General features: G+C 43.2%; 1 protein-coding gene and 1 long non-coding RNA gene across 5 annotated transcripts in view; one reads left to right on the top strand and one right to left on the bottom strand.

The window, feature by feature from the left end:
* The window catches only part of LOC306932844 (myelin protein zero-like protein 2), a 59,171-nt gene extending 34,188 nt beyond the window's left edge, over positions 1–24,983 (bottom strand). For 2 of the 4 annotated variants that reach the window (XR_013791168.1, XM_079514793.1), the window contains exon 1: positions 24,431–24,982. Coding sequence is in view for 3 of the 4 variants with exons in the window: in XM_079514793.1 (XP_079370919.1) it covers positions 24,431–24,482 (52 nt within the window). In the remaining variant the exon portion in view is untranslated. Of the gene's footprint in view, positions 1–24,430 lie in introns of all 4 variants that reach the window. The other 2 variants (XM_079514794.1, XM_079514795.1) reach the window with 1 other exon arrangement.
* Positions 1–27,500, top strand: part of LOC306932850 — a 520,149-nt gene that overhangs the window by 21,736 nt on the left and 470,913 nt on the right. The window lies entirely within an intron of this gene.

Genomic DNA, 27,500 nt, shown 5'->3' with positions numbered 1-27,500 from the left:
ACATGCGTTTACATTGGCATGAGACAACATGCGTTTACATTGGCATGAGACAACATGCGTTTACATTGGCATGAGACAACATGCGTTTACATTGGCATGAGACAACATGCGTTTACATTGGCCTTAGACAACATGCGTTTACATTGGCATTAGACAACATGCGTTTACATTGGCATCAGACAACATGCGTTTACATTGGCATCAGACAACATGTGTTTACATTGGCATTAGACAACATGTGTTTACATTGGCATCAGACAACATGCGTTTACATTGGCATGAGACAACATGTGTTTACATTGGCATGAGACAACATGCGTTTACATTGGCATGAGACAACATGCGGTTACATTGGCATGAGACAACATGCGTTTACATTGGCATGAGACAACATTTGGTTACATTGGCATGAGACAACATGCGTTTACATTGGCATGAGACAACATGCGTTTACATTGGCATGAGACAACATGCGTTTACATTGGCATGAGACAACATGCGTTTACATTGGCATGAGACAACATGCGTTTACATTGGCATGAGAGACAACATGCGTTTACATTGGCATGAGACAACATGCGTTTACATTGGCATGAGACAACATGCGTTTACATTGGCATGAGAAAACATGCGTTTACATTGGCATGAGAAAACATGTGTTTACATTGGCATGAGACAACATGTGTTTACATTGGCATGAAGACAACATGCGTTTACATTGGCATGAGACAACATGTCTTTACATTGCCGAAGAAAGTGTCAAAATCTTTATATAATGAAAAGGTTTCATGCTCCACATTAGCCTGTCTGTATGCATGCTGGGAGATGTAGGCATGTAACAGATGCATGCTGGGAGATGTGGGCATGTAACAGACGCATGCTGGGAGATGTGGGCATGTAACAGACGCATGCTGGGAGATGTAGGCATGTAACAGATGCATGCTGGGAGATGTAGGCATGTAACAGACGCATGCTGGGAGATGTAGGCATGTAACAGACGCATGCTGGGAGATGTAGGCATGTAACAGATGCATGCTGGGAGATGTAGTCATGTAACAGATGCATGCTGGGAGATGTAGGCATGTAACAGACGCATGCTGGGCGATGTAGGCATGTAACAGACGCATGCTGGGAGATGTAGTCATGTAACAGACGCATGCTGGGAAATGTAGGCATGTAACAGACGCATGCTGGGAGATGTAGGCATGTAACAGATGCATGCTGGGAGATGTAGGCCTGTAACAGATGCATACTGGGAGATGTAGGCATGTAGTAGTACAGGCATGCTGGTAGTACAGCTTTACATTTAGTCTGACAGGGTCACGAGGTCAATGGAATATAGGCCACTGTGATGAAACACTGTGCGTGTGTGTGTGTGTGTGTGTGTGTGTGTGTGTGCGTGCGTGCGCGTGATCTCAACAGCAAAGTGCAGAGGTGACAACCTTTCAGAGTTCAGTTCAGTTATTCATTTGAGCAGAGACAGTCTGATAAAAAAACAAACTGATATTACACTCTTAGCGTGTCTTATATATGTACATAAACACGAAGTCTAAGTGCTCGTTAGCAGGTGTTAATTGGTCCTAAGTGCTGGTTAACGGCTGTTAATTGGTGAGGAGGAAGGATGTCATTACATGAGATGTCAACAAGAAAAATAAACAGCACATTCCTTGCTTTCCGCCCCTTCTTACATGTGACACAAGCTGAGAACATGCACGCACACACAGTGCGCACGCACGCACACACAAGCTTGAAGATCCGCTATTGACTGACTGCTGTCCAGTGGTGGAAAAAGTACTCGATTGTTTTACTTAAGTAAAAGTACCAATACTGCAATTTAGAACTACTTCGTTACAAGTAAAAGTACGGAATTGAAAATGTACTTGAGTAAAAGTACAAAAGTATCGGCATCAAAATGTACTTAAAGTACTAAAAGTAAAAGTACTCATATTGCAGAATGTCCCATTTCACAAGTTCAAAATGTGTACAAAATCTATTGAAAATAGCTGATCTACAAGCTCACAATGAGTCACAATGTGACGCATTGTGAGCTTGTAGATCAGCTATTTTCAAATGGCCGAAATGTATAGGGTCAAAGTGGTTATAGTGTATGTTTTCTAATCAAAATTGAAATCGCCAAAGTAACTAGTAACTAAAGTTTTCAAATTATTGTAGTGAAGTAAAAGTAAAAATGTTGGCTCTGAGATGTAGTGGAGTAGAAGTAAAAGTACTGGAAATTGGTAAATAAAGTAAAGTAAAATACCTCAAAATTGTACTTAAGTACAGTACTAAGGTAAAAGTACTTAGTTACTTTCCACCACTGCTGCCGTCGTATCATTTGGAGAATAATAATCTGAACGTTTAAGTGAACTCAAAGCTACGGTCTACTGTAGAGAGAAAGCATCACTGCATGGTCCCTGGTGGTCCCTTGTGGTCCCTGGTGGCTGATATTCTACTGACCACAACAGAGTTAAAGATCTGACCTGGACTGATCTGTTTTCTGTCAGACTCGCTGGCATCAGATGACCTTCAGATGACTAATCTTTCCTTCTCGCTTGTTTCTACTTGTTTGTTTCTGGGAGTAAAAATGTCGTAACTTCTGGGAAACGTGGGTTTGGCTTTTAAAACCGAAACTGAATTGAGTTGGTGCGAACATAAAAAGACCAGAATGTCTTCTAAATCTAAAGAGTTATCTGAAAAACCTATGATTCTATAATATAGAATAAACTAAAGAAATCAGATAACAAGCTTATTGAGTACCCGGTATCAATAAGCTTTGGGCTTATCAAGCCTGTTATCGAGCATAGCGGCCCATGACGTCATGTATAAACAATCAAGACAAGAGGCGATCAAGACATAAATGTAATCCATGCTGGCACAAAGATGTCGGTCTAAAAGTGTATTGATTCCTGCCAACCAGCAGCTCTCCGGATAAACAAAACTACACTTTTAAAGTAGACTGGAACTCACCTATGCTTTTTATGGCATAGGCAGCTCCCGGCCAGTATACGATCAGAAATCAGCAGAGAGTGAGCAACGTTTGCACTACTCCATGCCGAATTGAAGTGGACTCGGCCCCAGACTTTTTTTTTCTCCCTGGAAATAAAAACGTCTGGGTTTCCGAGGCTACTTTTAAAAGTGACTGTACACACATATTAACCAGGTAACAGTTTCTTCAATATTATTTTCCAAAGGTAAAAAGGTTAATTTCCTTCCGTCTGTTAGAAAAGTACTGTATTTGAAGGGCCTATAGTAACTTGTTCTGTTCAGAATTTGTCATCTCTTGTCTTTCCACAAAATAATAGAAAATGCTCGATAGTGGGCTCGATGAGAACCCGGCTCGATAAGCCTGATCGATAAGGTGCTCGTTATCAATAAAAAATTAACGATCTCTATCCTTAGTCCACACTGCCTCAGACACAGTGACCAGATCTCTATCCCTGGTCCACACTGCCTCAGACACAGTGACCAGATCTCTATCCCTGGTCCACACTGCCTCAGACACAGTGACCAGATCTCTATCCCTGGTCCACACTGCCTCAGACACAGTGACCAGATCTCTATCCCTGGTCCACACTGCCTCAGACACAGTGACCAGATCTCTATCCCTGGTCCACACTGCCTCAGACAGAGTGACCAGATCTCTATCCCTGGTCCACACTGCCTCAGACAGAGTGACCAGATCTCTATCCCTGGTCCACACTGCCTCAGACAGAGTGACCAGATTTGACTGAGAGGCTGCCATCGTGCAGCCTCCAGCTTTTCACCAGAGGAGAAAAACTGCATTTATTTACATTTTATCCAAAATGAGTTAATAGCACAGGCAGACTCTTCACATACCAGAGCATGGTCCCCGGTGTGTGTGTGTGTGTGTGTGTGTGTGTGTGTGTGTGTGTGTGTGTGTGTGTGTGTGTGTGTGTGTGTGTGTGTGTGTGTGTGTGTGTGCGCGCGCGCGCGCGCGCGCGCGTGCGCGCGTGCGTGCGTGCATGTGCGTGTGTGCGTGTGTGTCCAAAACTGGTGGGTCAAACTGAACAACCAATATGTCAATTTGAAGCTATGATTCCCTGCTTTCATATATGACATGAAAAAAACAAAAGCCCCTCAGTCAAATTTGGCCACGATGTGATGTGGATCGTTGTCTTTCGTGTCAACACACGTTCACGTGTTGAGAAGACCCTGAACACCAACATTAAAGGCCAAAAAGTGTCCTCCTTGCTCCTAAAATGAGGGACATTCCAGGCAGCCTGATTGTGGTTGTAAAAACCAAAGCAAAGCGCAGCGACGGGACGGGACTAGACAACACTGGAGCGCTGAGATAATAGTCTCAACAAACAACACGAGATAGCGTTGCTCAAGAGCTCTGAAGGAATCCAACACACAACCATCACTCCCCTTCTGTTGGGGCATTCTTTGTCCCCGTTGAGCGCGTTCAGGGCGGGACACTCCATTTGGTGTTTTAAGCATTATGCTATACTTTAGCCATTGAAAAATAGCAGCTCGTAGCATGGCACCCTTGTAGATCTGCTATTTTTGAACAATCGTGAAAAATGTGCCTCCAATCTTTGAATATATATTATTTCAGAGCAAAAGTTTTTAACTCAAATCTTTGCTTTTTGGGAGGGGGGGGGGGGTCCCCTGGAACAACATATTTCAGATGCTGGTCCGCGGCCAAATACAGATAATTCTGGGGGGGTCCTTGACATGGAAAAGGTTGAGCACCAGACATAGAAACAGAGGATTTTTAGAAACTTTTAGGATTTAGGAGACTTATTTTTAAAAATCGGCCTCAGTCCTAAATGGGTTAAAAAAATCCTGTGACCTACTTCTGAGTCCCGACCCGCTTGATTTAGTTTTAGTCGTAGGCTTTGGAAATAAATTTCAATTTAGTTTGTCACATTTTGGTCATTTAGTCTGAAATCGGCTAAATATTCAGTGATTTTAGCCTTGATGGCATCGTAATGGCTGAATGATTTTACAAAGCACAACACCCGAATATAAAATGACTTGTCTTTTAGTTCCACTGGATCTCTCTACTCCACTTGTCCCTCCATAAACATTTGAGTCTATTTTTGTTTTAATCTGTTGGAATTGTCAATATATTTAGTCTTAGTTTTAGTCAGCAATGGCTTATGGTTTTTAATTAGTTTTTCTTTCTTTATTTTTCCTTCTGTGAAATAATCATTCTGCTTGTTTTCCTCTAGTCCATCAGTGTTTATGTGAGTGGAGGGTCTGTTTACTTCTGGATATCCTGACGGACACACCCGCAGGGGGGGGGGGGGGAGAGACATACAGACAGACAGAGATACACTTCAGGCTTACTAAGACACAGCTATGAGCAGAGGAGAGGAAAGGAGGACTGTATGGCGGGCGTGTGCACAAAACGAGCACGTGTGCGACAAAATACGCTTGCCGGAATCGCCCCCCCTCGACTTCTCTACGCGTCCAAAATAAATGCCTCTTGAAAATGAGTTACTAGGCGCGTCAGTCGCTTCCTGTCTCAAAAGGCCTTTACACCGAAATCTCAGGCACCGTTATGTCAGAGAACTGTAAGTGATTTAACATATTGGAGAAGTGTGTGTGTGTGTGTGTGTGTGTGTGTGTGTGTGTGTGTGTCTCCCCTGGGAGACATAATAAAGTAACCTTGAACCTTACACTCTGCGCCTTTCTATTCTTCAAAAGACAGTCTTGAATAGGTTATAAAATGTTATGTTCTATTGTACTCTATATATATATGCCGTGTGGACATGAGTGTGTGTGTGTGTGTGTGTGTGTGTGTGTGTGTGTGTGTGTGTGTGTGTGTGTGTGTGTGTGTGTGTGTGTGTGTGTGTGTGTGTGTCTGTCTGTCTCTCCCCTGGGAGACACAATAAAGTAACCTTGAACCTTACACTCTCTAAGGTTGGCATAATAGTCCATAGTACTCTACACTATGCTGAGGTCTGTGAACTCTAACTGGTGTCCACATCTACAGCACACAATCTGACCTGAGGTCTGTGAACTCTACAGAACTGGTGTCCACATCTACAGAACACAATCTGACCTGAGGTCTGTGAACTCTACTGAACTGGTGTCCACACCTACAGAACACAATCTGACCTGAGGTCTGTGAACTCTACTGAACTGGTGTCCACACCTACAGAACACAATCTGACCCGACGTCTGTTGGCTAAAACACAGAATCATAACTTGCATTTTTTTGGGGGTCATAATTCATATATTCTATTTTCAAAACTATTGTTTTATAAAAACTATTTTCAAAACTATAGCACCAAAGAATCGGCGATCCACAAGCGCAGATCTCCACCAGAGATTATCTGATATCGAAGACTATAGTTCAGTGAATCTCTTAAATAAAATAATAAGGTTTAACTGAAAAAAAGCTTCTCGGCTCAAATATTGAAATGTCGATTTATTAATTACAATGCCTGAAATGAATTAGATATGTTTTTGTAATCGAGTCTCGGCCCTAAAATATTCGTAATATTATGTAAAGATAGCTGCTGCTCTACGAGAAGCGTGCAGAAGACATTTGGCACGGACCGAACCAAACTGGACAAGGAACACAACACAAGATCACATTTTACGACCTATTCAAGATCCTATCTTTTCATGAACAGAAAGGGATAGAGCGCGCACGCACACTCACGCGCAAGTGTTCATTTTGACAGCCAATTTTTGTCCCTCCCTAAATGTTATGGAGGGACTAGTGGAGAAGAGATCCAGTAGAACTAAATCAGGGGTGGGCAACTGGCGGCCACATGCGGCCCCCACCTTCACTTAATGCGGCCCGCCGCCCACGTATTAATATCAGAATACTAATATAGTATTGATTTCAGCTGTTGCAATTCCAAACCCGCTTTAATTACTTCACGACTAGTATTAAATGACTAGTATTAAAATGTTTGTCTTTTTGTGTCCAATGTAGGTGTGTTAACAGTTCATAAAGTTAACATAACTATAACTAAATGCATTTGAAATTCAATAAAAAGGTCACTTTCCAGAATTCCAATTCAAAAATAGCAAAAAAAAATTCAGGTTTTCAATTCAAATATAGCAAAAATAGCTGATCTACAAGCTCAAAATGGGTCGCATTGCGACACGTTTTGATCTTGTAGATCGGCTATTTTTGCTATACGACAGTAATATGCACGGTGGCCCTCTGGAGTGAGTGTGGAAATATATTGGCCCTCGCCATCGTCAAAGTTGCCCACCTCTGAACTAAATGTTATGGAGGGATTAGTGGAGAAGAGATCCAGTAGAACTAAATGTTAGGGAGGGACTAGTGGAGAAGAGATCCAGTAGAACTAAATGTTAGGGAGGGACTAGTGGAGAAGAGATCCAGTAGAACTAAATGTTAAGGAGGGACTAGTGGAGAAGAGATCCAGTAGAACTAAATGTTAGGGAGGGACTAGTTGAGAAGAGATCCAGTAGAACTAAATGTTAGGGAGGGACTAGTGGAGAAGAGATCCAGTAGAACTAAATGTCAGGGAGGGACTAGTGGAGAAGAGATCCAGTAGAACTAAATGTTATGGAGGGACTAGTGGAGAAGAGATCCAGTAGAACTAAATGTTATGGAGGGACTAGTGGAGAAGAGATCCAGTAGAACTAAATGTTAGGGAGGGACTAGTGGAGAAGAGATCCAGTAGAACTAAATGTTATAGAGGGACTAGTGGAGAAGAGATCCAGTAGAACTAAGTGTTAGGGAGGCACTAGTGGAGAAGAGATCCATTAGAACTAAATGTTAGGGAGGGAGTAGTGGAGAAGAGATACAGTAGAACTAAATGTTAGGAAGGGACTAGTGGAGAAGAGATACAGTAGAACTAAATGTTAGGGAGGGACTAGTGGAGAAGAGATCCAGTAGGGAGGGGGGGGGAGAGACAGAGAGAGACAGAGAGAGAGACAGAGACAGAGAGAGAGACAGAGACAGAGAGAGATACACTTCACGGCTTACTAAGGCCTGACTCACACGTGCACAACAGATTGATGTATAGCTGATGCATGCGACATGTTTACTGATGCAAGCTCGCAATTCATTTCCAATGGGAGTCACATGGTTTGACACAACATTTTTGTTGTATGAGGGGGAGGGGGGCAGTCGAAACACAGCCGAAAGCCGTACAAATAAAATGTTGTGTCAAACCATGTGACTTCCATTGGAAATGCATTGGGGCAAGATGTAAACAAACCCTTTGTTTACATCTAGCGTGCGTCAATGTTGTATGCTAGATGCGAAGGTGTGAGTGAGGCCTAAGTCACAGCTATGAGCAGAGGAGAGGAAAGGAGAGGACTGTATGGCGGGCGTGTGCACGAAACGAGCACGTGTGCGACAATGTGTGTGTGTGTGTGTGTGTGCGTATGCGTGTGCGACGTGCGTGTATGTGTGTGCGCGCCTTTCTATTCTTCAAAAGACAGTCTTGAATAGGTTATAACATTTTATGTTCTATTGATGCCGTGTGGACAATGAGTGTGTGTGTGTGTGTGTGTGTGTGTGTGTGTGTGTGTGTCTCCCCTGAGAGACAAAATAAAGTAACCTTGAACCTTACACTCTCTACTATGGTTGGCATCAGTCCATAGTACCCTACACTATGTGAATAGTCATAGTGTATACTCTTACTATTATACTACTATATTCTACTACAGTAGGTTCTTACTTAGCTTATATTTATGATCCTAGATGGCTATCTCTATGTATTTGATGTATTGTTCTTGCTTACTGTAAATCGCTCTGGAGCGTCTGATAAATGGCACAATATTAAATTGCACTGCTCAGGAAGGCTGGGGTTCGTTCCATTATTTCCTAGACAGTGTTGTTCTGTCTTCCTCCGTCCGGCCGGCCGGGCAGCACGGCGGCACGGGAACAGGAACAAAGAGGAAATGTGAACCTCCGCTGCATGGAGGAGCCATTTAGGACGGGAAACACTTAGAGCCACAACAACACACAAAGACACAAAGAGGCCTTTTGTTCACTGGACGCACTATTATGTTCACTATGCACTATGTTCACTATGCACAGACAGGTTTCACTAGAGAAACATGTTCACTGGACGCACTGTGCACAGAGAGGGTTCACTAAGGCAGGGGTTCTCAACGTTTTTGGCCGGGGACCCCCGGAAATGCTTTGGCAATGTCTCGGGACCCCCGCCCCGCCCCCTCCCGACCCCCAAATATAAATTGACTGCTTCAATAACCATAATAATAGAGACAATACACCATAAATAAATACTGAAACCAGATATAATCATTATGGAAGGTGTATGCATGTACTATGTGTACTATGTAAACTCTTTCCATTTTCCAGCCATTCAGTTGCAAAAGACTTTTAGCGGCGTTTCTCCATCGGTTTTCCGAAAAACGCGTCGTCCTTAAGCAAGACACTGAACCCCAAATTGCTCCTGATGTGCTGGCTAGTGCCTTGCATGGTTTCTGCCGCCATCGGTATATGAATGTGTGTGTGTGTGTGTGTGAATGGGTGAATTCATGCACAATCTATGTAAAGCGCCTTGGATAAAGGTGCTATATAAATGCACCATTTACCACTAGAAACATGTTCACTAGATATTATCAGTGGTTTTCATTTCAAGGCACATTATTTATTCAGCATTTGAGCCACGGACCACCATTGACGATATGCACACGGCTGCCATCTTGCCAGCAAGGTTCTATAGGTGCAACTTCCCATAGACAGCCCATTCATCCAAGAGTTTGGAAGCGCTCGTTGTCAGTAAAGCAACCTCCTGCTGCCTCCTGCATTATGGGCAAATTCTAAACAGGTGGTACACATGGATTGTTGAGTGATAGTCAACGAGCACTTCCAAACTCCAGCACTTAGAAGAAAAAAAAATCTGCGAGGAATGTTTTGACAGGGAGTAGCTCATAACATGTCTACAGTGGATTTTTATTAAACAAACACATTGCAGATAGAAAGAGGATAATTCAAGCTTTCCGTACAGCTGCAATGTTGGCGAGTTTGACGTTGTTTAAAACAATTAGATAGGACTTTTCTGTTTGGATGAATGGGCTCTCTATGGGAAGTTGCACCTAGTTAACCTTGCTGGCAAGATGGCAGCCGTGTGCATATTGAAAAGGTGTCTAGTCTCTCTATATAACTAGCTTTATGAAACCATGAAAAGGTGTCTAATCTGAGTCGCTCTCTCTCTCGCCTTAATTAAATTCAAAGGAGCATTATTGGCATGAGGAAACATACGCTTGCATTGCCAGTGCAAGTGTGAAATGAAAACAAGTGGGCGTGCGTGCGTGAGTGCGTGCGTGCCAAATGGACCCTTACACGTCTCTAACTCTAACGGGTCCATTTGGTTCCATCCGTACACTCTCAGAGTTCCATGAAATGCAAAGGTTTGAGAACCACATCCACCCCTGATTAAAACACATGACACGCATTATGGCAGCCAATCAGAGAAGCCTGTTTGCTCTCTGTAATTAAATAGCAAGATAAATGTATTGCAGCCAGGTGTGTGAGCCGGACATATCACAATAAAACAGCAGCAGCAGGTCAATAAAGAAAGAGACTGCTTGTCAACTCGGCTTCATTTCCCACATCATGCAGACAATCTATTTCTTCCCCCATAATCTTTATATCAAATTACAGACAGAAACAGTGTTACTGTAACAGCATGATCCTGACCGGGACCAGGGTTGCCAGATCTTGCGAAAGAAACAAGCGTCCCAGGTCTATGAAAACAATCCCAAAAAGAAGCAGCCAGTTGGACCACTTTTTGAACCCTATACACTTTTGACTATTTGAAAATGGCAGGTCTTCAAGCTCACAACGCATCGTGAGCTTGAAGATCGGCTATTTTCCAAAATAAAATGAAAGATATTTGGAATAGTCTTTTGAAACAACACAAATCTTCTGTGGGTGCAACGGTAGAGTCTGTTCTCCTATACGGCAGTGAATGCTGGACCCTGAAGCAAACCCTGCAGAGGTCTCTAGAAGGGTGCTACACCAGGTAAATGGTAAATGGTGCATTTATATAGCGCCTTTATCCAAGGCGCTTTACATAGCATTACATTCACCCATTCACACACACATTCATACACCGATTGCGGCGGAAGCCATGCAAGGTACCAACCAGCACATCAGGAGCAATTTGGGGTTCAGTGTCTTGCCCAAGGACACTTCGACATGTAGACAGGAGAAGCCGGGATTTGAACCGCCGACCCATGGATCATTGGACGACCTGTTCTACCTCCTGAGCCACAGTCGCCCTGTGTAGTACTAAACATCAGCAGGAGTACACATGTTACCAACAAGAATCTGTATGATGGAATGCCAAGGGTGAGCCCGAAAATAGCAGCCAGGAGAATGAGACTAGCTAGGACACTGCTAAAGACACCAAGAGCAGCCAGCAGCAAGCAAACTGGTGCTGTGGGAACCAACACACGGGTACCGGTCACAACTTGGACGTCCCACACTAAAGCCCAGACCACACCAATGGGTCGAGACGCAACAAAACGGTTTCAGCGTTCGTCCCCAGAGTTGTGATAATTATGTCCTGTTGCACGTCAGCGCATGGTGGCGCGTGTCGACCCAAGTGGTTCAATTCAACGGTTGCTGTGCAACTACACATTGCGTCTACTCACAACCGCTTGGTTGCAAGGAGTTGCAGACCACAGAAGTGAACCTTTCAAGCCTGTTTTCTGCAAGACATTACTCTATAAGCCATATCTCCAAAGCTGGTGGGTCAAACTGAACAACCAATATGAAGCTATGATTCCCTGCTTTCATACAAAAAATCCAATGGCAGTCCCTCAGTCAAATTTAGTCACATATGTGGAAGTCATGGATGTACTCAAGAAGGACGCAGGAGCGCAGAGCACCAACGAGCTGGCCAGACATATGGAGAAGCGGGACGACTGGAAGCGACGACGGAGGGCTCGTCTGAGGACCACCTAGAGATGTGACCCTGGCCCTGAATATGTTCATTTCACGGGGGGGAAATATACATAATAATCTGGAGGTCCTTTTTTTTTTTTTTTTTTTTTATCCCACGATTTTGTAACCCATTTTTCACCCCTGTGTGAATTATCTAATGTGATCCTGGGCTCTACACACCCTCCGCCAACCTAGTCCCCATATATGGGGGACATGGGGAGAGCAACGGACTTGAACTAATGCTTCCTTCATGCCTGAGTGTCCAAGTTGCTCCTTTACACCTGACAGGGGGGAGTTTCCCTGGTTGGACGTAGCGCGTGGAAGGAACATGTTATTCCAACCAGTTCCTTTTCCCCTCCATCAGGCGCCCCGGCTGGCCAGGGGGAGGCAGTTTAGAGACCAAGATTACTGCATGTTTTTTTGTGAGGGTACCTACCCTAGGGGACACGGGGAGAACATGCAAACTCCACACAGAAAGGCCCTTTCTGGAGGTCCTTCTTGACTTCCCGTAAAGCCCTATAGTGCTTCCATATGGGATCAGATGACTGGGTAAAGAACAGCGATATGTGCAGAACCCACAGGACAGGAGGGCTCTCCTATCTGTTAGCTGGAAGGCGGAAGCTCTGCTTGTTTATCTGACTTGTAAACAGTCTGGGGAACAAGTGTCCACAGAACCCAACCCAAATATGCGCAGATGTGCACACATACCGCCTTAAGGAGCACACAACAACAGCAGTTAGCAGCTGTGGAACAAGTACTCAACTGTTTTACTCAAGCAAGTAATACAAGTACAAGTTACAAGTAATACAAGTCCGGAATTTAAAGTGTACTTGGAGGAACAAAGGACAAAGGCCTGAAAATTTACCCAAAAGTAAAAGTACTCATTGTGCAGAATTTCAAGTTTTCAAGTGTATAATAATCCTTTGAAAATAGCAGATCCACAAGCTCACACCGCGACGTATTGTGAGCTTGTAGCCATTTTCAAATGGACGGAAATGTATGTAGGGCTGAAAGTGTTTAATGTATGCTTTGTGATAATAATAACAACCCACAAAGTAAACTAGTAGTAACTAAAGTTTTCAATTAAATGTAGTGGAGTAAAAGTACAATATTTGCATCTGAGTAGAAGTAAACGTATTGGAAATACTCAAAGTACAAATACCTCAAAATTGTACTTAAGTACAGTAACTAAGTAAATGCACTTAATTACTTCACACCACTGGCACGCACGTGGTGCACAAGGGTTTGGCCAGATTTGGCAGCATGGTGCACGCACGCGCACACACACACACACACACACACACACACACACACACACACACACACACACACACACACACACACACACACACACACACACACACACACACACACACACACACACACACACACACACACACACACACACACACACACACACACACACACACACACACACACACACACACACACACACACACACACACACACTTGGCAGAAGACACATTCGTATAAGACAAACAGTGTTCGTGCGGTGCCTTGCCTTCACATTAACACACCGAGTACGAGTATGCGTGTGTCTATTGGTGTGTGTGTGTGTGTGTGTGTGTGTGTGTGTCAATGACTAGGGTTGGTGTTTACTTTGAATTGAAACACAGATTAGCACAAATATTTATGTAAAGTACAAATGATTGGAAAATGCTTAAACATTCGACATTTAAGGTCTAATATTTCTACAATTGCTACAAAACCTTTCCATTATCCAGTCATTTTGGGGCATAAACAAAACGTTAATGATGTGCCGTGCAAGTTCACATCATGTATACTCTTTCACTTTGTGAAATATTTTATTTTTCTTAACATTGTGGACAAAAGGTAGGTAGGTAAAAAGTGGCTCAGCCTCATAACTCGAAATGGGTTCTTCCATGTTCGGTCTTCATTTCTGACTTCTATTCAGCAAGAACCTGGTTTGGAATATAAATATATATATATACATATATATATAATATATAATTCAATATAAATGCTTCCAGAGAGACTTTAGATAATGACAGCGTGAAGTAGTATAATGGAAGATTATATCCCGCGGTTTAGGGGGGAAATGGAAGCCGGGGCTTTTCAGAGTAAAATCTACCTCATCTGTGTGGCACTCTCGCACCTTTGTTTTGAAGAATTCCCCAGCAAAGAAAAGTGTTAACGTGGACACGACGCGATGTAATAACAACAACAACAACACCAACAATAATAATAATAATAATAGTGACTCATTGTCAACCCTATAACTCAGCACCACTCCTCCACTGGACTCATTGGGGACTTTAAGCAATGACGGCTACGGCAGTCCACTCCGGCAACCGGAAATGGATCAGTGCTCGATATATAAACCTGCTCGCCGTCGCGGCCCTTCCTACTGCGGCAGAAACTACCCTTCCACGTAGTGACTACAACGTCACGAATAGGATGAGTGACTTTTAGTCCTTTGGACGCGTTGTTTGTATACTATGAGCTCTGCTAATTACACTTTGGTCTAAAACGAATTCACTGAACAGTTCACAAACTGTCCAAAAGTAAGATCTTACAATCTTACCAGATCATGTTGAACGCAAGCTCTGCCGCGAGCTCCATGTGGAGCATATAGACGCGTCACCATGGGAACCAAAAAGGGGTGGGAACCCGTCGCCGACGTCTGTTTGCTTGACGATTTTGACTGCTACGGCGATTGCGTCATAGCAGCTGTACTTGCGCCTAGCGGAGTCGTCCTGAAAACCGTCATTGCTTATTAAGTCCCTTTTGTCAGCCCTCTCAGCGGCACTCCTCCACTCGACACAAAGGGCCGTGTGGTTGTGTGGTCCTCTTATGTGAGGCGTGTCGGGTTTAGCGTGTCAAAAGCCACACCTCTGTCACACCGATCTGTTATTATGAATAGGACTGGATTATAGAGGAGATTATGTGTCTGCAGCTATACAGCCTGTTACATGTAAATAGTGGACGTGCGTCCCTGTATGTGTGTAAACATCAATGGATACAGTATGTCTTATACATGTAAATAAAATAGTGTGTGTGTGTGTGTGTGTGTGTGTGTGTGTGTGTGTGTGTGTGTGTGTGTAAACTTCACTTGCCTCAAAAACACAGTACAAGCTCTGCCTGGCAAGCACCAAACACACACAACGACAGCTCTCTGTGTGTTTGCATGTGTGCGCAACTGCACGAGTATGCGGTAAAGTTTACCGGGTAAACTGTGTGTATATGTGTGTGTGTGTGTGTACGTGCGTGTGTGTATGCGCGTGCAGTCTGTGCACGTGCATCGTCGTGACACATACAGTATATTCTTAGGGGGACGTTTTACATATTTATGCACCGCAATGTGACATGAATGTTCTGTGTTCATGACAGGTTCTAACGGTGTCATTCAGGTTAAAGGACCACTTCACCACTTTTCAACCTATCTTCATATAATTTGAATGTAAGGTTCTATAAAATAACAATGTCATTCAGGAGAGGGGTCACGGTGGCACAGTCGGTAGTGCTGTCGCCTCACAGCTAGAAGGTCCTGGGTTCGATTCCCGCTGGGGACGCTGTGGGCGTGTTCCCTCCTCCGCGTCATCAGTGCCCATACCCGAGGTGGGGTTGGCGAAAGGGCATTTCTGTGTGGAGTTTGCATGTTCTCCCCGTGTCCCCTAGGGTAGGTACCCTCACAAAAACATGCCATAATCCTGGTCTCTAAACTACCTCCCCCTGGCCAGCCGATGGAGGGGAAAGGAACTGGTCGGAATAACGTGTTCCTTCCACGCGCTACGTCCGGCCGGGGAAACTCTCCCCTGTCGGGTGAAAAGAAGCAGCTTGGACTCCTTATGCATAGAAGGAGGCATGAGGTCAGTCCGCTGCCCCCCCAGGTTGGCAGAGGAAGTGTAGCGCCCAGGATTACATTAGATAATTGACACTGGGTGAAAAAAATGGGTTACAAAATTGTGGGATAAAACATTTAGGAAAAAAAAAAAATCATTCAGGAGGTGTTGTGTAAACTCTTTACAGGAAGGTGACCTGAGAGAGAAATGTTTGAGAACCTCCGTGCTAAATGCCAAAGTTGTAAAAAGAATGTAGCGTGTGTGTGTGTGTGTGTGTGTGTGTGTGTGTGTGTGTGCACGTGCATGCGCGTGTGTGCACGTGCACAGACATGTTGACACACGTCAGACATAAAGCTAGAACTCACCACAGTTGCCAGATTCCACCAGAGAAACCAGGTCTGTGAAAACAATTTCCCCAAAACAACAAGCAACTACTACTGTATAAGCCCATAGCTTGTAGATCTGCTACTACTGTATAAGCCCATAGCTTGTAGATCTGCTACTACTGTATAAGCCCAGAGCTTGTAGATCTGCTACTACTGTAAAAGCCCATAGCTTGTAGATCTGCTACTACTGTATAAGCCCAGAGCTTGTAGATCTGCTACTACTGTATAAGCCCAGAGCTTGTAGATCTGCTACTACTGTATAAGCCCAGAGCTTGTAGATCTGCTACTACTGTAAAAGCCCAGAGCTTGTAGATCTGCTACTACTGTATAAGCCCAGAGCTTGTAGATCTGCTACTACTGTAAAAGCCCATAGCTTGTAGATCTGCTGTTTTCAAATCGCCTTGGAAAGAAATGTGGAATTTGGAATATTTATTCTAATTCAAGTTAACTAATGCATATTCATTTAGGGGTCCAATGTTTTAGAAACCATTGGTTTAAACAACATTAGGAAGCAAGCCCAAATATGCACAATAATATTAATATTAATATTAATATTAATAAACAACACAACCCGCAACTACCAATATTTACAAACCACTTCACAGAAATAAGACAAAGCCCAAAGTCACATATAATGAGCAGACATGGCAACACACTGCTTCAGCAAAAGACTGGTGGCAACACACTGCTTCAGCAACAGACTGGTCGTACTTATAATGAGCAGACATGGCAACACACTGCTTCAGCAACAGACTGGTCGTACTTATAATGAGCAGACATGGCAACACACTGCTTCAGCAACAGACTGGTCGTACTTATAATGAGCAGACATGGCAACACACTGCTTCAGCAACAGACTGGTCGTACTTATAATGAGCAGACATGGCAACACACTGCTTCAGCAACAGACTGGTCGTACTTATAATGAGCAGACATGGCTGCTTCAGCAACAAGGCGTCGTGGTGATGTGTGAATTGTTTTTGGGTGAACTACTCCTTTTAGTGGATGCTTTTAAAAAAAGGGACTAAAGACCTTCCTTTTTAGCAAGGCATTTTCATGATTTAAGAAAAATAGCAGATCTACGCTCGTAGCGCGGCACTCTGTGCTGCGCTACGAGCTTGTAGATCTGCTATTTTTCAATAGCTAAAGTATAACATAATGCTTAAAACACCAAAAGGGGTTCCCGCCCAGAATGTGTTAATTCTAAATGTGCCTCCGCCGTGGTGTGGTGAAGAATAAATGGAACTTCCGTAACAGAGTCAGACATGGACAGGAAAGACCAAGCAGATCTATCACAGCCTGGGGGTCCTTGAGGGTCCGGAGGACAGCGCCTCACATCAGACACATATCACAGCCTGGGGGTCCCTGAGGGTCCGGAGGACAGCGCCTCACATCAGACACTTATCACAGCCTGGGGGTCCCTGGGGGTCTGGAGGACAGCGGCTCACATCAGACACTTATCACAGACTGCATGGGGGTCCCTGAGGGTCCGGAGGACAGCTCCTCACATCAGACACTTATCACAGCCTGGGGGTCCCTGAGGGTCCGGAGGACAGCACCTCACTGAGGGTCCAGAGGACAGCGCCTCACATCAGACACTTATCACAGCCTGCACACTGCACACTTCCTGTTTGTCAAAATGGAGCAAAAATAAATAAATAACAACAGTAACACAACTGTGCGTGCGTGCGTGCATGCGTGCGTGCGTGCGTGCGTGCGTGCGTGCGTGCGTGCGTGCGTGCATACGTACAATAAATGAGTAAGTTGAACTGTGCTTATCTATGTGGTGAACATGTTGTGTAGACCAGGGCTAGGTAACCTTAGGCATGGGTGCCAACGAGATGATTTTTGGTTAAAAAAATGGTCATCTAAATTAAGTTTCCTGAAATCTGCGTGCAAACTTCATCCTGCACATAATTCTACATTCATTCAACCTCTGATCTCTGACTGCACGGGAAGGGCGTCTGAGAGATAGGTGGGTTATTGCTCCTGGGCCTAATGATCATTACACTCTGATGTGAAAGAAAATATGTCAGAAGGAGGAGAAAACAGTCAAAATCAGTTGGAAATATAACATCTTGATGTGGTTCATGATTGAATGTCATGTTGACATGGATGGCACACTGACCATCAAGAAAATAAAAACATTGCACTGCATGTCAGAAAGGTTGCTGACCACTGCTGTAGAATTAGTGTCAATGTGTGGGTCCTGGACTATGGGCCCCTATTGTTTTGTGCCTGGCAAAGAATGGCAAAGAGGTTTAAGGATAAACTTCTTTGTAGATTTGCCTAACATTTTAAAATAGTTCAACTAGCCAATCCACATCAACACATTGTGAGCTTGTAGATTGTTTATTTGAACTATTCAAAAATGGAAATAAATGTGCACAACAAGCCCCTCTCTCTCTCTCTCTCTGAACATCAATGACTGTCTAAGGAATGCAAACCATGCAACATTACAAGCCTCTCATTCCCTTATAATAACGTGTCAAATGGGAGTGTCGTGTGAATCGACGGCTCACAGAGTGGGGGTCCAGGGACCCCTACCCAGGGGTCCTTGCAGGGGATCCCAGCTAAATCAGTGGTCTTCAACTAGACCTGTGGTCCTTGAGGGGGTTCCAGAATCCAGATGGTCCTAAGCTAAATAATGGAGAGTTGGTAACCAAATGGACCCATATTAGATCTTGAACTCTTGAGAGCGTAAAATGAAACCAAATGGGACCCTTATGGGTCCATTTTACGCTCTCTCAAGAGTTACATTATTGTTAGACATCTGCAATACTTAATTAACAAGAACAGAACACAGGTGCAGTACTTAGTTCAGACTAGTCATTGGTCCGACAAACGACAACCTACCTCAAACCCTAACCTAACCATAACCGCAAGCACGGGAGCATGTCGGACTAATATGGAATTACGTGCGGAACCCAATTAGTTTGCCTGCTATCTCTGCTATGGTAGCCTAGCTACCACATCAATTCAGAAATTGTGGACGAAATATTCTTTAGTTTTGGGTCTAAAAGGCTAAATGGCATCAAATGGTACCCTGCGGCTCAAATGCTGAATAAATAATGGGCCATGATATGAAAAAGGCTGAAAACCACTGAGCTATAAATGATTGAGATTGAAGAACCAAATGGACCCTACGGAGTGTTAGCCAGGCTAACGGAGTGTAGGCTACACGTGACGTGGAAAACTATAACTCCCATGCAGTGTTTCGCTCTCCGTGAAATGACAAACATCTGAGAAGCGCTGATGTAAATGATGTAAATGCCATATCAAAGCAGAGGAGAGGAGAATGCATCCGCCACGGTCAATGCATCCACATGTCATAAACACTGATGATGTTCCCGTCATGACTAGCCTATTGGAATGGTCTCATGACGCCACTCTTAACCCATTTAGACTTGAGGACGATTCTAAAAATGTCTTCTAAAACCTGACAGTTTTCTGAAATACCTATAAGTTTCTATATCAGTGATGCTCAATATTTCATGTCAAGGAAAATAATGTTGTTCCAGGGACCCCCCACCCAGAAGCAAAGATTTGAGTTAAAAGCATTCGCTCTGAAAGAATATATATTCAAAGATTTGTGCCACATTTTCATGATTTTTTGAAAATAGCAGATCTACAAGCTCGAACTCCCCCACAGGGCGAGTTCCGAAAGCAACGCAGAAGTGCATTAATGACGTTAAACCGTTAAACCACTCCCTTGATTGAGTGTAATATTGCAAGTATACAACAGTTAGGCCTACCCTTAAAACGAAGAAAATCACTGAAAAAACATTTTTTCAATGACAGATGTAGCCACTACGACCACAAATGTCCCAAGAAACTAGCTAGCCTAGCCACGGAGTCTGCTGCGCTCTGGGAGAACAGAGCAGCTGAATTCTTTGTTTTGATTAGCCGTTCAATGATGCTGGTTTGAAGCACGGCTAGAAGGCTGTTTTCAACCAATAAGATTGCTTCCTCGAAACGACCTGTATAATTGGTAATCAAAGGGACCCTTATAGATCTTTAAGTCTTGAGAGCATAAAATGAAACCAAATGGACGCCATTAGGTTTCATTTTAGGCTCTCAAGAGTTACATTATTGTTAAACAATCAGCATTACTCACTCTCTAAACCGGAGAGGGATATGTTTTGGCTTTTGTCACTCTGTTAGCTAGGAGACTAATCTTGATTAACTGGAAATCGCCCACTTCCCCTTCTCACACTCACTGGATTAGGGACACCTTGTACTGTGTAAAACTGGAAAAGATTAGACTCATTAAATGGTTCTTCTGATAAATTTGGGAGGATATATGGAGTCCATTCTTTCAATACATTCAGAAATCGAATCCGTCTCTGCTTGAGGATATGTGATTGAGGTCTGCTGGACTTTTGATTGGAAAGTCTACTGTGGTTGGACTGCTGTGATGTAATGTGGATTATGGATGTATCGTGTACTGACAATTGTTTGTCGGATGTCTTGTACTGTTGTTTTGTGTCTGTTTTTGTCTGCCTTTAATTTTGTATTGATCCTGTATTTAAGATTTGTTTGCTTTGTTTTCTGTTGTCCTTTTTCTTTGGGGTGAAAATGCAATGCATTTATTCTTCTACATTACACTTGTGGGGTTTATTAACCCTCTTGTGGCCAAGCCTAATTAACAGTGGATTGATTCTTCAGCCAGCATTTTTCAAATGTTTAATTTGTCTTTTTAATGCCAATAGAAAAATCCGCGATATACACACTATATCTCATTCTGACGGGGCAAGACCATAGTATTGGGACAATCAGTCCTGATGGTGGCGGTAACGTCACCATTTTGCCGATTCTGACCAAAAGGAGCGAGTGAACGATGACCACATCCGGTTAGGATCAAAATATCCGGCAGTAGCTTTGCTAGGGTGCCACAATGGAAGATGTCCGGAATGCTAAGCTATCATCGTCTTTTTCATAACTAAGTCAAATTAAGCTCTAATCAAGCCCAAAACATCGCATTTTACGCAGCGATGCATGCGCGATCACGCGCGTGCGCGATCGACCGTGCACGCGCGGATTTTCGGCCGGTTTTAGGAAGATTACATCGGCCGTTAGCAAAATTAGCTAAAAAATGCTAAATTTTGCGACAATAAGCTCCCGATTATTGGGAATCAATCGATTACGTCCATTACGTCATTGGCCATAAGGGATTTATTGATTTCATTACGTCAATTACGTCGTTGGCCATAAACCAGTTTTTAAGAGAAGCTGTTAATGCCACCATATTTTTGTTTTTCAACTCCAGTATTGAATGCTTCTGTGAAAAAAACAATAAACAAAGTTTAAAAAAAAAAAAATCTGCATTACCTACATGCAGGCAAGTGTGTTTCCACCGAAGTCCAACCCAGGCGGGGTTAAGTGCAGGACAAAGACGTAACGAACTACACAAAGAAAGGACATAGGCTACTGTACGCACACTGGAAATTAAACTGACAATATAATTGACTTAATTCACAGCCTCCTGTGGTGAAACATAACTAAGTACATTTACTTAAGTAGTACTGTAACATTTTGAGGTATGTGCACTTAGAGGGTATGCGCATGCATAAAGTATGCGCATGCATAAAGTCAGATCGAGTGGCAAAGTGAGTGGCAAAGTGAGTTTAATGTCGTTTAACGTTGTTTAATGCAATCAGATAGGAATTTTCTGTTTTTGGATGTATGGGGCTGTCAAGGACAGAAAGTAGTTTTTTGGCACTCAGTAGACGTTCCCGCATAACTTCCTGGTTTGATGATGATGTCACGCGCATACCCTCTATTACTTCCAATATCCAATACATTTACTTCTACTCCACTACATCTCGGATCCAAATATTGTATATCTGTATATTTAATTGCCATTAAATGGGGGTCCGTAGAGTACTGCATGTCAAACTGAGGATCCCTGAAATTAAAATGGTTGAGAATCACTGCTAGAGCCGTAAAAATGTTCTCTTATTGGGGTCCCTGGCATATCTCTTCAATGGGGGTCCCTGGCATATCTTTTCAAATGGGGGGTCCGCGGGCTAATTGGTGTCAATTTGGGGGCCCTTGACGTGAAAAGGTGTGAGAACCTCTGGCCTACTGTATATGCCCACAGTTACTGTAGTTTCAGTGTAAGGTTCATTCAAAGTCTACGGATGGATGGAGGATGCATTGATTCACAATAATGATATGACTAATGTGACGACTTGTATGTTTCCCAGAATATAACAACACTGGAGAGACAAAGGCTTGAGAAATGATTAAGACAAACAAAAGACCATGAATTAATGTTTCCAAGTTGTATTCTTCCGAGATTCATTTGAAACATCCTGGACATACACACACACAGGAACTCTGTGCGTGCGTGCATGTGTGCGCGTGTGTGTGTAAAGCACGGATACACAGTAAAAGACAGGAAAGCAGAAAACAAGGCCACAATGCCAGCCGGTACAGCGATTCCCAAGAGCAGCTACAGAAGCCATTCTTAAGTCATTATCCCGCCAGGCCGGGTGGCCCGACCCGACCGGGGGGAGGGGGGGCAGTGCATTTAATTCTCGTTTAAACCTTTGGCCAAGGAATTGTCCTGCCGACCAGGTCCGTGCCAAGTCCTGGAGTCTTTCTACTTCCCAGGCAGTGACGCACCGAAGGCACAGCTAGCGCGCTGCGCACACACGGAGAATGATGTGGCTCCCCGTGGAGTTCACTCTGCTTATACTCTTAGAAAAGATCACAATAAAAAGATCTGTAAGACCAGTGTCATTTCACTGACTCCACTAAACCCATTTTGACCTGAGATCAGATTCTAAAAATGTCTTCTACATCCTGACAGTTTTCTGAAAAAGCTATGTTTCTATGTCAGTCGTTCTTCGATTTTTCAAAAATAGCTGACCTACAAGCTCGTAGCGCGCCACTCGGTGGCGCGCTACGAGCTTGTAGATCTGCTATTTTTCAATAGCTAAAGCATAACATAATGCTAACACCAATGTGTCACCGATTCCAAGAATAGGGTGACCAGTCCAGAGCCAAACTGTTTATTTGAGGGACAGAAGTATCTCTTGTGTGGGACAAGTTGGATGGGACAGGACTGGGTTAGTGATGTATTACTAAAGTTACTATTAAATATCTTGATGTCATATTCAAACTAATATTGCCCAATGTCTTCATTAAAACCCCTCTGGCGTCTCACGTTTTGTTTTAAATCAGTGGTTTTCAACCAGTGGTCCGGAGACCACCAGTGGTCCGTGAGGCGATTCCAGGTGGTCCCCAGCTAAAATGATGGAAAGTTGGTAACCAAATGGACCGTTATAGATCTTTAACTCTTGAGAGCTTAAAATGAAACCAAATGGACCCGTACGGGTCCATTTGGTTTCATTTTACACTCTCAAGAGTTAAATTATTGTTAAACATCTGCATTACTTCATTTACAAGAAGTCTACACAAGTAGAGAGTGTAAAATAATTGTTATTTTGATCAATGTTTCCCTGTTATCTCTCCTAATGGTACCAACATCAATATAGCATGGATATGTGGACAACATCTTATCCAACGATACCAAAATGTAATTTCGTTTTGGATCTGCAAGGCTAAATGTCATCAAATGGTGGCTCAAATGCAGAATAAATAATGATATGATATGAAAAGGGTTGAAAACCTACTGTTTTAAATGATAATTTTGGTCATGGGTGGTATGGCTGACTTGGTACTGTAGCCTAGGGATATTATTCATGTTATTTGAACAGGCTTGAAAACACATCTAGCAGGAAAATAAACAATGCTGCCAGCCACAAGGTGGGACAGGGACTCAATTTGTGGGACGCCTGAAAAGTCTTGGAAATGAGGGAACAAATTGATGTGTAGCAGGGTCCATTTGGTTCCATATACACACTCTTTACACACTCTTCAGAACAAACTTCTTTTTGTTTGTTTTAAAAAAAAACGTTGGTGACATAGCCTACTGACATTCTGGCCTGTAGCCTAAGGGTCAATTGGTTCTCAATCCCCAACCCTACTATCCTTAATTATATCCATCATTTGATAACTTTAAGAACCACTCCACTGATCAAACACATTAGAAAATTAAAATATTAGGCTGTTCTTCGAAATAGTAAGATAATTGCACTTTGTTATTGATCTTGCTTTTCAGAGTCATGGAAATAAATCAGGGAAGCCAGAGTGTGCGTGCGTGCGTGTGCGTGCGTGCGTGCGTGTGTGTGTGTGTGTGTGTGTGTGCGTGCGTGCGCGCTGTGTTTTGGCTAGTCTGAGAGGTCGATTTGGAGGAAAGCCCAAAAAAACAAACAACAGAAACTGTCTCAATAAAAAAACAATAAAACGTAATCTTCTCTTACCTGCAAGTCCAGACAGGACAGCCAGCACACTGTAGAGGCTCGTTGCGCACATCTCTGCTCCGCTCCGCTGTGTGTGTGTGTGTGTGTGTGTGTGTGTGGCCTGTGGGGGGGGTTCGCTTGGTCCACAAACTAAACAGTCGATCCCCACTGCACTGAGACGCCGGTTCCGTTCCGCCAAGAGTCACCAACAAGAAGAAGTCCAGTCCAGCCGGCCTTGGCTTCAGTCAGTTCACCCACCGTTTAATTAAGCACAGAGCCCACCCGGTACCTTATCATTCACCCTTTACACTTTAAACTAGGCTCAGAAACACAAGAGAATTCTCTACAAACAATTAAACAGCTCTGCTCTTCTCTCTGTCTCTCTCTCTCTCCCTCCAGACGGTATGAACCTCAGAGTGGGACGCGTCTCAACTCGCCGCTGAACTGCCAATCTCTCTCTCTCTCTCTCTCTCTCTCTCTCTCTCATGAATGTCGCCGCCCTCCCTCCACCTTATCCTGGGAGGAGACTTTTTACTGGAGTTAAACAACACTCCTCTCTCTCTCTCTCTCCTTTTCTTTACAACTGACCCATTCTCTGTTTCTCTTCTCATCTCTTTAATGGCCAAACAAACACTTGAAGGAGCTGTAAAAGAAAAAAAGAGAGAAAAAAAAGAAGAAGCTTGATTGTCATCCAACCTGTTCTGCTGCTGCTGCGTAAAAGCCTTTGATAAGACTCTTGCGCGCGCACACGCAGGAACGCACGCACACACACACACACACGCACACACACACACACACGCACACACGCACACACACACACACACACACACACACACACACACACACACACTGACTCTTGCATACCAAGGCTGTTACACAAACACTATTCAGTCAGACTGAACCAGACTGGTTGACGTTTTAACGAGTTGTAGGAAAAGTACCACTAATAAAGTATATCTCAGTAGAAAATCACTGTGGTAAAAGTGAAAGTAGTCTCCTGGAAATTTCATGAACCCAGAAATGGTGATTAGTATGAACTTTTATTTATGATATATTATCTATAGGCCTAATGGATGAAATTCAGCTTGGTTGCTAAAAGTTGCACGTTGAGCAATTTGAGTCGCATATGTTAATTCATTTATTCATTCATTCATTTATTTAACTCACGACCATGATCACATGGTTTGGAGCACAGATTCATAAAAGTATACAATCAACAGTATACAATACATTACCGGAAGGCTTTCCCTATTCAGTGGAAGAACATTTTTCAGAAAAGCACCCAATTTATAGATTACTTTTTGTTTTTTCAGATTTTAGTAATGCAATTAATTTAAACATAGAAGGGTGGGTAAAACAATTAATTGGCAGGTATTTTTGCCTGAAATTCATGATGCTTGTATTCTTACATTCCAACAAAACATGGTACTCATCTCCAATTCTGGCTTCATTACATAGGTTACAAATCCTCTGACTTCTTTCCAGTCCTTTATATCTACCGATGTACGTGACCATACCATTAACAACCTGTATAAGGCACAAAAAAAGTCAACCATGTGACGTGTCAAACTAGGTTTTTTTTTTCATGATTTTGAATCCATTCCAAGCATTAGTTTTGCTCAAAATCATTCCTTGAGCTAAGGCTGTTTTTAGTGCAAAACTCTGTACATCCACATTACGATAACAGGAGAGGAAGGAGATATGGTGTCCCAACATACAATAAGGTCAGACTAAAGAGGTCCTTTGTCCACCAGTCGACTTAATCAGGAGTTTGGCCAGGAGGACTAGACTGAGCTGTTGACATTTTCTCTTGTCTTCATGTTTTTTATGTGCAAAACCGCCGCGCCGCGCCCCGAGGGACACAGCGCGGGGCCCCACCGCCAGACACGCGACCGCCCGCCGACACCCGCTCAAGCCGCCGACGTGCGGGACTCGGGAGGCAGCGGGGCGACCGCTCCTCCAGCCGCGGCGATGTCATTTATTTTCTTCTGTTCTGTGTGTTTTGTCAAATGTGTGTGTTCAAGGCCGCTGGGCAGCAGGACACATTTCAGTGCAAACTGACAATAAAGTATCATATCATATCTGCAGTGGTGGAAAAAGTACTCAATTGTTTTACTTAAAGTAAAAGTACCAATACTGCAATTTAGAACTACTTCGTAGCATTTGAACACTGTAAGTAAAAGTACAGAATTGAAAATGTACTTGAGTAAAAGTACAAAAGTATCGGCATCAAAAAGTACTACAAGTATTCATATTGCAGAATGTCCCATTTCACAAGTTCAAAATGTGTAGAAAATCTATTGAAAATAGCTGATCTACAAGCCCACAATGCGTCGCGTTGCGACGCATTGTGAGCTTGTAGATCGGCTATTTTCAAATGGCCAAAATGTATAGGGTCAAAGTGGTTATAGTGTATGTTTTCTAATCAAAATTAAAATCTCCAAAGTAACTAGTAACTAAAGTTTTCAAATAATTGTAGTGGAGTAAAAGTACAAATGTTGGCTCTGAGATGTAGTGGAGTAGAAGTTAAAGTACTGGAAATTGGAAATACTCAAGTAAAGTACAAATACCTCAAAATTGTACTTAAGTAGGCCTACAGTACTTAAAGGGGAAAACCACCCATTTTCAACATTTTACTATGTCATTAATATACCTTAGAGCTGTTACAAAAGTCCTCCCATTCTGTGTTTCCCAGAACTGTAATTATGAAAAAAATCACACCCGTGTGAACTGAGTGGTGTAAGGTTTTATATAGCATGATCAGCTGTGGTCTGACGTAATGTCTGACGTCCGATGTGAGGTATTATATAAGGTAAGGTATTATATAGCCTGATCAGCTCTGATCTGACGTAATGAAATCACACCCGGATGTGATTTCACAACTGGCTTTTTTTGTGCAGAAAAAATGACCATGGTTGCTACGGTCATCCAGTTCACCCGGGTGTGATTTAATTACGTCAGAAATTATTTTGAACATAGCAACCATGCTCATTTTTTTCTGCACACAAAAGCCAGTTGTAGGAGTGGTTTACACCACTCAAAAATCATTAACATGGTGAAACACATCTTGATGACATCATCAAGATGTGTT

Source organism: Electrona antarctica (assembly GCF_951216825.1).
Source record: "Electrona antarctica genome assembly, chromosome: 11".
NCBI lineage: Eukaryota > Metazoa > Chordata > Actinopteri > Myctophiformes > Myctophidae > Electrona > Electrona antarctica.
Note: the sequence above shows the minus strand (reverse complement) of the source record. Positions and strands in the feature narration are given on the sequence as shown.